Source organism: Aplysia californica, unplaced genomic scaffold, assembly GCF_000002075.1.
Source record: "Aplysia californica isolate F4 #8 unplaced genomic scaffold, AplCal3.0 scaffold01000, whole genome shotgun sequence".
NCBI lineage: Eukaryota > Metazoa > Mollusca > Gastropoda > Aplysiida > Aplysiidae > Aplysia > Aplysia californica.
The window spans coordinates 92925-105215 of record NW_004798270.1 but is presented as its reverse complement, the minus strand read 5'-3'; the positions used below and the strand labels follow the sequence as shown (position 1 = coordinate 105215).

Here is a 12291-nt window from a genome sequence, read left to right as displayed (position 1 = left end):
TACATTTAGATTTTAGGCTGGACTCCCAGCTGTTTCCAACTTCCTTTTCTCTTTTTTCTAATTTGCTTGTTTGTTTTGTCAAGTGAAGAGAAGAGAGAAGAACACAGGTACTAAAACAGCTATTTTGTGCTGGGGAAGAAGTAATTGTTTGTTTTATAGAGGTTTTACGGCACTCGCAACTGCATTAGGTCATATGAGCGCCAGAAGATTAGAGTTGTTACAAGAGAGTAACACATATAAAAAAGAAGGAGGGGAGATAAGGACAATAGATATTTGATAGGAAAGAAGAAGCAAACCACACCAGAGCACCTGCCAACCACCCACATTTGTTTTTTCAAGTGAAGAGAAGAGAGAAGAAAACAGATACTAAAACAGCTATTTTGTGCCGCGAAGAAGTAAGATGCACAGTCAGATAGTGGGATAGTGGCGTCGGTGGCCTAGTGGTTAGGCTCTCGGACTCGCAACCGTAAGGTCGAGGGTTCGAATCCCGCCAGGGACCCGACGTTGTGTCCTTGGGAAAGGCACTTTTCACAAATTTTCCTCACTTCACCCAGGTGAGAATGGGTACCCGGCTATAGACAGCGAAAGATCTTGTCAGTTTGTTAGTGTTTGAGCGCTTAATCAGCTGCTTGCACTGTATGCTTCCCGGGAAGCTGAGAATGTTTCGGAGTGTTCTATGGTCTGCTGGGGTAATAATATAGTGTAAAGCGCATAGAGCCTGCTGTTGAGCGGGGATATGCGCTATACAAATGCTATTTATTATTATTATTATTATTATACAACAGAAGAAAAGAAAGGAAGACTTGTTAGGCGTGTCCTGCAACCACCTGTATACAGAACAGTAAATTTTGTACTAAGTGACCTATATGTCGATTCTTCCGGCAGAAAAAGATGCAAAAATATACAAAATTTAGACCATCCATTTAGGAGTCAGGCTGCATCAACTCTACCTATTACAGCCAACCTGGACAGAACATTTACTGACACTTCTTTCAAACGAGTTGGTCCATAACACATACCTAAACCCTTCCAGCCCCCTGCATGTATATTTTCAGCAGCGCTTGTACCTCCCACTGTCCCAAGAGCGTATATTCTCAGTTTGGGGGGTACCGAAGTTGCACATTTTTTAAAATTAGCGAACCTAACTAAACTTTAATTTTCATAATATTTGTTCATTTACCTTTAAACCTTGAAATATGTTAATATCTAAATCTTTATTAGAAAGATGCTACATCACTGTTTTAGAATGTATGCCTTTTTTTTCTAAAATACTGCTGTATTGGCTGGGGCTGGGGTTAAGGACGGCACAGAAATGGCTGGGGCTGGAAGGGTTAATTTTTACCAAAAAGAAGCCAAACATATGCCACAAGTATGACCACAAATCCATACACAGAGCATTCTTTTAATGGAGATTGATTAAACTTGGTAATGAGAAACATTACCACTAGCTTAGCCAACAAATTAGCTGTTTTGAAAGGCATCAAATATTTCTAAATTATCTTGCTGTAATCCATTATTTGTGTTTTTTTATCCACGTTCCCCCGGTGATTCAACGTAAGTTTTTAGCCACACCGACAAGCATCTGAAACAGACAGGCAGTAAACAAGTCCACTGGTTGCAGATTTTTTATATATGAAAACATTTACAACACACAGTCTTCACCGACAAAAAACTATGATCAAATAAAAATATATTTTTGCACAGAGATAAATTAACAAAAAGAAAAGTGGCACATAAGAAAAATCAGCATGCAGGCCATGCTTGACCTTTCCCACAACACAAGAGAGACAACTCAAAGATGGAAGACAACATAAAGAGAAACAACACAAAGTTCTGTAAACAACGACTGAAAAAACAAACCTCCAGTTCCATTTCATCAGACTAAGAAGCCAAAAGATGAGAAATGCAGGTTAGAAAGCGAAAAAATTTGTAGTTAGTATCAGATGAAAAAAAAAAAAATTCAAACTTAATTCTGTCTTTTGAACTAGAAATGGACAAGCAGTTTTCTATCGCATCTCTTTATCTGGTCTGACATTAAAAGCATTTTTTAAGAAACTATTTCTGGATTTTGAGCGAACCATTTTCCTAAGATGTTAATTCATTTTTATATACTAAACAGAACATGTTGATTGTCCATATATGTTTCTCAAAATCAAGTGACCAAATGAATGGGAATTTTTCTTGATTTTAATCAATTAAAAAAATCGTCCTCAGATGATGTAAAATGTAAAAAAAAAATTAATTTAAAGTAATAAATAATCTTGGGAAAAAGTTCTCTTACCTTGATGGGGGTGAGAGGAAGGAGGCGTCTGCAAGCTCGTTTGTGCAGTATGGATGTCGTCTGCTCAAAGCCTTCCACCTGTGGAGACACATCATCATATGTAAACATTTTATGTCCTTATTGACACAAATTTAGCTCATTTAAGAGGCCAGCAGCTTTGACCCTGCCTGTCAAGGCTAACTCAGGCTGAAAGGAATACAACATCCCAGAAAATAGACGGAGATACTCAATAAAGATCCTCTCCATTCAGGAATCAAACTCATGTCTCTCCATGTGCAATGATGAAGAGCATAACTGCTACACCACAGAATCAGAGAGTGATGATTATCAAGTTATAAATGGGGCTACTACCAGTTAGTCACGGTCACTTACCTGCACTTTACACCTGTAATAGTCCAGCTGTGTGCCGGACAGGTAGTCGTCATCATCCTCAAACACAAACGCTCCGGCACTGATCAGTGTGTGACCCGCTTTGGCCAGGAGAGTGGACACTGACCGAGAAGAGTCGGGAAAGCTGAGGAACAACATAGTTTATGTAAGTATGAGTACTGTAAGAATATATCAACACAATAATGGTTGTTAAGTGCTGGGAAAGAGCGACACAGAGAGAGAAAAACAAAAAAGGGAAACAGCAAAAATCGTACCCACTAGGGGTGCCCTTCAAACACCCACAGAACAACGCTACATGCCAGGCATTTTAAAATGGACCCTCCACGAAGTTACAAAACTGTCTTTAAAAAAGTCATAAAAATTAATACACTAATTAATTTTGCATCGGAAAAAAACAAACAACTAAAGCGACATTAAATATTTAGCCTTGCCTTACCAACGAAATAATGCTTTAACCAATACATCTCATACACTGGTTCCACAGGTAGGAAATCAGAATATTTACACCCCCTCCCTGCTCACTTGGGGCTCAAAATGAAGAGGACCCCCCCCCCAAAAAAAAAAACCAAAAAAAAACTCACTCTTTATCACACTTGCCATCCTCGTCCTCCACAATCACATCGATGTCGTTCTCGTAGTCGGCGGCGTGGATGATGTTGTCGTCTTCTCCCGCGTGGTACACTGTGGCATCATGGATCTGGTCTTTGCGAACCTGGCCACACAATGGAGCATCGTTAGAGATGACAAATAATAATTCCCCTAAGAACGCTTTGTGTTTTATGTTTTAGTAGGGTTTTATGGCGCTCGCAACTGCATAAGGTCATATGAGCGCCAGGAGCATTGTTAGAGATGATGAATAATAATTCCTCTAAGAAGGCTTTGAGTGGATATTATTTTAAAATTTTTTTTAGTAAGAGTTTTACTGCACTTGCAACACAACAAGGCCATACAAGTGCCGAAGATTAGAGGCATTACAAGAGAGTAAGAAACATAAAAAAGAAGAAGGAGAGATCAGGACGATAGATGTTTGATAGGAAAGAAGGAGCAAACCAGACCAGAGCACCCGCCAACCACCCACTTAGTAAGGTTTTTACGGCGCTCGCAACAGCATAAGGTAATATGAGCGCCAGGAGCATTATTAGAGACGACGAAAAATAACTCCTCTAACAAGGCTTTGTGTGGATATTCACAAACAAGGGTATTTGTAAAAGATAATGAATAATCCCTCTGAGGAGGCTTAGTATGGATATTCACAAACAAGGGTATTTGTAAAGCTGTAAAGGATGATTAATAATTGGGATGAATAGGCTTTGTATTGATATTAACAAACCAAGATATCTGTCTTACATAGCCTAATTCACTACATGAGCCGTCAACACAAGAATGAAGTCAAAGACCAATACAGCACAAACACTATCATCTCAAAGCATGTGCTTTTGAATTTCAAACTCAACTGACGACGAATGACATTTCCCTCTAGGCTGTTGACTAATTTTCTTAACACTTCAACTCCAGCAAGCTGCTCCCAGTAGCTCGCGGTCAGAACCACTATGCTGGAGAGTCCTTTATGACGACTTTGACATCAAATTATTTTTTGGCAATTGCTAAAAATAGGTTTCTTTTCTTGGGATTTCATTTATTAGACGAAGAACTATCAAAATAGGTTCACTTGTTCTGATTTAATGACCAATTTAGAGACGTTTTATTCATTTTAAAATTTAGTAAAAAAAAAAGGGCCCCAGGATCGGCCTAAAGACACTTCAGTCAGTAGCATCACATCATGAGCTTGTGCACTGTCATCAAAAGTATTTACTATACTTACCTTTATCTTTGGATGGACTGTGATGTATGTATGCAAGCCAAGCTGTGGGAACAGAAGGTTTTTCAAATAAGAAGAAAGAAACAGAGATGGAAAAGTAAAATTTGTATTCATATATCTCTTGTGATATAATTTGCTCTCAAACTGAAATGACAGAGAACAGGGAATGGTGAAACATGGATAGAGGAAGGCAGCTCTGAGAAAAAATTCAATATTCAGGATAGAAACGAAATAAAAAGGATGTTCAAATAAATTACTTGTAGTATTTCTAGATTTAGCAAGTGTAGTAATTTGACTTTTCCCATAAAAACAGTTTAAAGTCTACATTAGTACATGTATGATCCACAAGTCTAGATAAATTTCTTAAAACTTTGTGGGTAGGGGGACCACAGTCTTCCTAGTCTGAATGCAAGTGAGTGCATGTACGAGTATATATGTGTATCTGTATTTAGACATGTTAATGCACGAATTCAAGAATGCATGTGTGTTTAGATTTGAACCTCAACACAGGGTGAATAAAGTTTATTTATACATGTTAATGCATGAATTCATGAATGCACATGTGTTTGCACTTCAACCTCAAAAGAGGGTGGATGATGTTTCTGTCTTGACCGTTGACCAATTCCCGCTAACACCCTTCCCAAACCACTGACCTTGTTGTCCACTTTGAATCTGGGACATGACCGCACGGACTGCAGCTCTGATTGGCTGGGATTGGTCAGTGCCTGGAGAACCAGAGAGTGGAGGGATGGGAGGGAGGAGGAGGAGGGGGAAGGGGAAGGGAGAGTGGGGGGGGGGGGTTGAGGGCCGGGAGGGTGGGGGCGGATGGAACAGTTGGGGGGGGGGGAAGAAGGAATAATTCAGTAAAGAAACGCACACTCATCAATACAATAATGGTCATTCAGGGCAAGACTGAATAAGACAGACAGACAGAAACAACAGAAGGAAAAAAAAGAAGTAGGACCAACTATTGGGGCTCTAAAACCATCGCTGAAAATGAAACAGAAATTTACGTGCAATCAAGATATCTAGAACGAAACAAAATGCTGTGAACACTTTAAACTTTAATCAGCGAAATTTAGACCTCTTTGAAGGCTGTTGTTTTAAATTTTAATTTGGCCAGCTAATACCGAGAGGGATACAGTATCCTCGCAGAAAGACAGAGATACTCAAATACCATCCTCACAAGGAAGTTTCTGCACACAAGGCAGATAGACCAGCCATATCACGACAGGTAATGATTGATTGAAAAATGAGATGCTACAATTAAGTCACACTCACAAAACCCCTCTCAAGATAGACCTACACTTGGTGTGGGCAGAAAGTGGTTAATCAATCGATTTTCACTGATACTCGAAACATCACCACCTTTCCCCCCTCCCAGTTCACGTATACACACATTTAGACACACTAATACACACACACAGTCTTTAAGCACGGCGATGGCCTGAGGAGTGACGTTGAGCTTATTCAGTCTGTCCAGGGAGTCCATCATGACAATCAGACATCTCTCCTCCTCCTTCACATACACTAATACACACACACACAAACACACACACACACACACATACACACATACACACACACACACACCAACCCACATCCAAACACACATACTCACAAGCACACACACACACACAAACATACGCCACCACACACACAAACACACGCCACCACACACACACACACACACACACACACACACACACACACACACACAAACACACACACACACACACACACACACACACAAACACACACACACAAACACACACACATACATACAAACACACACACATACACATACAAATACACACACACACATACAAACACACACACATACAAACACCCACACCGACACACACCCACACATACAAACACACACACCTAGACAAACTACCCACACCCACACCAACCACACCTCTACAACATCTTTAAGCACAGCGATAGCCTGAGGGGTGACGTTGAGTTTCAGTCTGTCCAGGGAGTCCATCATGACATACAGACATTTCTCCTCCTCCTCCTCCATCATCGAAGACATACCAGGTCCGGCATCCACCTCATCGAATCCCATGGCTGAACCTACAAGAGGGGCAGAACACGCATTAATGAAAGAAAAACACACAACAGAATATGCATTGAGCATTAGTTAATGATTAACTAAACCCCCTCCCCCCAACAACAACAACAACAACAACAACAACAACAACAACAACGCAAAACAACAACAACAACAACAACAAACAAACAAAAACACCAACAAAACAACCCCCCCCAAAAAAAACCCCGCTCAACTAGAACCAAGAGCACCAGACTATTATATGTCACAAATTCTTCTTTTCATTTTGAGTTTTAGTGAGAGTTTTACGGCACTTGCAACGCAATAACGTCAAAAAACAGCCGAAGATTAGAAGTGTTCCAAGAGGGTAACATACACAAAGAGAAGAAGGAGGAGAGATAATGGTGATAGAGATGTTTAACAAGCAAAAAGGAGCACTTGCCAACCATCCATCACAAATTCTTAACTAATATTTCACTTTTAACTTTGTACGTATTTTGCAATCTGTCATAATGTCACAAGCTGCTAAGGAAAACATGAGGCACCTTTCAGTAGCTATCCTAGGGGAATAATACATTCACAAGATTTAAAATGTTAAAGTTCGCATAGTCTGAGATAAAGAGAAGCACAGTGCTACAATAATATTTCATCTATCGAAAACAGAAAAAAATAAAATCAGACTGAAGATGAAAGATGGATAGATAAGAAGCATCTACCTGTGGCATCTTCTAGCCACTCATACCAAATTATTGCACTGAGTAAAGCAAAAATTCTTAATATGAAACAGAGTATAAACACATCTTATTTTAAAATTAATGACAAAATTTGTAAATTGAAGTCAATCACTTCCAGTCTAAAAGAAATTTAAGACTAAATTTAAAGAGAATCATATAAGGTGCTCAATTCATTTAACCCAGCCGTTTTCGCTGTAGAAGACCAAAGATGCAGATTTTCAGCATATGAAACGATAATAGTGAAACTGGAAAAGCAAAAAAAAAAAATCTTTTTTTTTGACTGAACACATTAAACCAAAGCCTTCAACCAGCTCTGCTATACTGAAGCATGCAGACAGAGACAGAAAATAAAAATACAGTTGGCAAATCACGACATAGAGATCAGCTCCACACGTGTTGAGGATAATTCTCAATTCATGACAGTCTATAATAACATAACTGAAATCGATCACAGGCATACAACATATAAGACTCGGAGTCGGTCCAAATACATATAGTTGATACAAAATAACTGCATTAAAAAAACACAAAAAAAACTCACAGTGCCAAACATGTAACAACACTGAAACAAGAATAGAAATGATGTGGCTAATTGAAAATATTGCAAATTGACATGTGTGTCTATTGAGCCAGACAAAGGCCAGAGTAAATTCTGAAAAAAAGCATCAAAATATAAATATGAACCCCTCTGACCATTTCCAACAAAAGCAAAATGTTTTAACAGGTGCGAGTAACAATTTTACAAAAACATGTACCTGGTGAAAACAAACAAGTGGCAAATGACATAGACCTAAAAATGTTTTCTGCAGCATGCAACGGCGTGGCAAGGTTCTAAAATAAATGTGACTCAAAAACCGAGCCCCAAAACTGCCATCGATCGAAACAAAACTACATATATAGAAAAGAACAAAAAATATACATATACTCTGTAATTGTAATGCATAGAAAAATGAAATATCAAATTCCTGCTATCGGAATAACAATTCACTCTTTGAACGACTGAAAGAGCGAAAAGAAAGAAGGATGCAGCTCTGTCATCTAAAATAATGGTTCATCTTATTGATAAGCCTAACAAGAATTGGTGGAAAAAATAATTTTAAAAAAGGAAGCAGTGATGTTGTCTAATTATAAATTTACTTTCTTGACTAAAAAGAAATGTGTTACAAGAAAGACTGATGAAGTCCAACAGTCTAAATATCAATTCACTTTCTTAGTTAGAAAGAATAGTGCAAAAAGAAAGATGGACCCAGTGACATCATTTCGATTCTGGGAAAAAACAGTTTAAAACTAGCTCAGACAACAGCTTTGAATCAAAGCAATCAAAAAAAACCCCCAGATGTCCAATCAGTAGCAAAGAATTTACAAAGCATAGACACATTTTTTTCTTAAATTGGTAAAACCGAATAAAGAGTTCAAATGTAATCTCAATACTGTTGACCTGGCCCAGAGCCAGAGTTAATGCTGAGCGAAAAAAATAAGACAGACAGACAGACAGACAGACAGACAGACAGACAGACAGACAGACAGACAGACAGACAGACAGACAGACAGACAGAAAAAGAGTGGGAAAGAACAGAAGAAGCACCTACCAGTGGCGCCCTCCAATCAGTTGCACCACTGAAATTTTGAAAGGTTTGTTACAAAAGATGGTGCTATTTTTAAAGTCTTATGTCCTCAGTGACATGATTTAGATCATGCAGTAGAAGGACGGGTGCTTCAAACTTTGACTTTTGTCTGAGAGGGCCAACCCAGGTTAAGAGAATACAACAACATCTCTGTTGCATTCCCCACCCACTTCAACCCTCCAAATAACAAAAAGCAAAACAGAAAGCCCCTATCAAAACCCACCACCACCAATAACGTAAAAATCAACTTCCCCTAGAAATTGAAATCAAGTCTTTGGCTTGCAAGCCAGAAAGTCTAAACATGAAACTTATTTATTCTACAGTTCCAAAATGCTACAACATGTAAGACCTATGTCCTAGCAGTAGTAAGAAACCTACATGGTAAGGATAAAAGCAACACCGACAAAAGAAGTCACAGAAGCGAACCGCATTACAGCACCTTCCAACCACCCGCAACAAAATAGAGCTGATAGGACTGGAGCAAAGAGGTTATAAAATAATAATTTTTAAAATATTTACTCTAAGGTACTTGGACTGGAGACAGAAGAGGGGTATTAAACAATCATAACATGTTCTAATATACACTGATAAACAGTTTCTAGTTGCGAATTTTTGGATTTGTTAGATAAACTTAATTTTGATTTTGTCATCACTATCAAAGTGCAGATGGTTCTGGTATAAAGAAAAAAGTGAGCTGTGAAATGAAACTTTAAAAAACAGAAAACTGTGGGTGAAACCACCCCAAAAATCCCAGAAGCCGTGCAGACAGATCAAACGGCTAAAAGTCTTGGCAGCAAAAGACTGAACACTGATCGAAGGCACAAGTTCCAAATGCTGCCGGGAAAAAAAAGCAAAATAAAAAACTCTGCGGTGCTGGCGGAGGTGCGGGCGGGAGCTGGGGGTTTGTTATCTTACCCCCTGTGATGATGGTCACGTGAGGGACATACACTGAAAGTAACAAAACAAACATCTACATGGTCACGACTGAAAGTAACAAAACAAACATCCACATGGTCACATGAGGTGGACAGACACTGAAAGTAACAAAACAAACATCCACATAGTCACGACTGAAAGTAACAAAACAAACATCTACATGGTCACATGTGGAACATTGACTGAAAGTAACAAAACAAACATCCACATAGTCACATGAGGGGGGCATGCACTGAAAGTAACAAAACAAACATCCACATGGTCCCGACTGAAAGTAACAAAACAAACATCCACATGGTCACGACTGAAAGTAACAAAACAAACATCCACATGGTCATGACTGAAAGTAACAAAACAAACATCCACATGGTCACGATTGAAAGTAACAAAACAAACATCCACGTAGTCACGACTGAAAGTAACAAACAAACATCCGCATGGTCATGACTGAAAGTAACAAAACAAACATCTACATGGTCACGACTGAAAGTAACAAAACAAACATCCGCATGGTCACGACTGAAAGTAACAAAACAAACATCCGCATGGTCACTTGTTGGGGGAAGAAATAAAACAAACTTCCAGCTGCAAGGATCTCCACATCACAGACGAAGGAATCACCACAACACCCACCAAACAACAAAACTCATACAAAATCAAACAACTCATGTATCGTCAAAATTGTCCAGGACGGCTGGCCATTATATGGTCCCTGTTAAGGACAAGAGGGCTAACCTAGATTTCAGGGGTTTCCAGAAATATTGACCTTCACCAAAAGTGGGCATAGCCCTACCTATAGGAGAAGTTTGGTTTTATTGGTGGGTATAGTTATTTACTATAAAGAAAAATCTCATTGTCTTTTATGTTGTTATTGTTGTTAGCGATCCAGTAGCATCTGAGCGTTAACTCTTCTGCATTCCTTGTCTTTTAAAGAAACTGAAAAAGGGGCCAAAACTTTATCTTTCATTTTCTCAAAACAGCATTTTTCGGAATATCCCTCTTGTGCTTAAAAGCGACCATATGTAATGATGAGGAGAAAAGTGGCTGGGCTGTCTTAGACAGGGCGACTGTCTTGGACAATTTCAATTGCATTCTCTCAGGATCACTTCTAGATCCAGCCTTTAGAAATTCATTTCTGTTGGAGGCTCCGGTAGATGCGATACATAAGCAGAGAGGATCAACATTTATTACAACATCACGAGGTGAGAGGTGTGGCATATCAACACGACAACGGCCATTGCTGGGATGATGAAATCTGACAGAAATGATAAGATGAAGCAAATAGAAGTAGAATCAACCACCTGGTAGACTTAGATATCTAATAAGAAAAATACCATGAGTCACTTTAAAAACAACACTACAGATAAAAAAGTGTCACCGGGAACGATAAAGAACATAATCCATCTCCGTCACAACACTAAGAAATAATGATGAACAAAACGACGACGAAGGTGTGAAACGGGATACTGAATGAAGGAAAATAATGATACATGACAGTTGCTCATTATCATGACAAAACATTCTACTTTTGGACTGTGAAACTCTTACACGTGAGAACTGTCCTTTTACATTATTTTTGTTGTTGAAAGCTTAGAAATCTAATAATAATGAATAGCATTTGTATAGCGCATATCTCTGCTCAACAGCAGGTTCTATGCGTTTTACAATCTATATCATTTAGGAAGAGACATGAGCTTTATCATATGATAATCCTGAAAAGGCAAAGACAACTTTCATGGAAGTGATTTTTTTCAATACAATTTAATATTGGCAAATATAAAACGGCGTATATTTTTCTCCTTGATTTCTGTCAACTTAGATATAGTCTGTTTTGTCATGTTATCCTGAAATGTATCAGCTACCCTTTGGAATACCATAAAAGTGACACCAGTATCATTCTTTGTATGACATGGAGGTAAAAAGTGACCGGCCCTTGTACCATAAAAAGATGGGACATTTTGGCTGCTGTTGAAATACAAGTAGGTAAAAAGGTCACAGTATTACGAGGGAGGGTGGGGGGGAGGGGGCTATCTTTTTACTCCCAGGTCATACAACCAATGACGTATTGACACACCCATCAACAAAAAACCACAACAGAAAGAAAGGAAAGAAATAAAATGAGGACGAGAAGAAAAGAAAAGAGGACAAGAAGGAAGAAGGAAGGAAGAAGAGATTCGAACCGGCAGACATGTGCACGGGGCCCTTCGAGGTGAGGAAGACGGGCTTGTCCAGTGCCAGGTCCACCTGGTCGTCGTTGTCGTCAGTCTCGCTGACGTCGGCGTCGCTGCTGTCGCTGGAGAAAATGCTGCCCAGCTTGTTGGTCATGTGAGAGATGAAGCCCTCGGGCTCCGAGTCGGACTCGCCCTGCACGCTGCTGTGACAGCTGGCCGAGTCTGGGGGTGGGTTTGGGGGTGGGAGGAGGTGGGTGGGAGGGAGTATTAGGGGTG

The 12291-nt window shown here is 39.3% G+C and overlaps 1 protein-coding gene across 1 annotated transcript in view; it reads right to left on the bottom strand.

Annotated features, from left to right (window-relative positions):
• The window catches only part of LOC101849736 (vacuolar protein sorting-associated protein 13A), a gene marked incomplete at both ends in the record, with an annotated part of 94914 nt that overhangs the window by 35225 nt on the left and 47398 nt on the right, over positions 1 to 12291 (bottom strand). Inside the window, 9 exon segments of the mRNA XM_013089622.2 lie at positions 1861 to 1881; positions 2282 to 2359; positions 2654 to 2795; positions 3253 to 3383; positions 4494 to 4535; positions 5144 to 5215; positions 6412 to 6572; positions 9824 to 9856; positions 12025 to 12237. Coding sequence (XP_012945076.2) covers positions 1861 to 1881; positions 2282 to 2359; positions 2654 to 2795; positions 3253 to 3383; positions 4494 to 4535; positions 5144 to 5215; positions 6412 to 6572; positions 9824 to 9856; positions 12025 to 12237 — 893 coding nt within the window.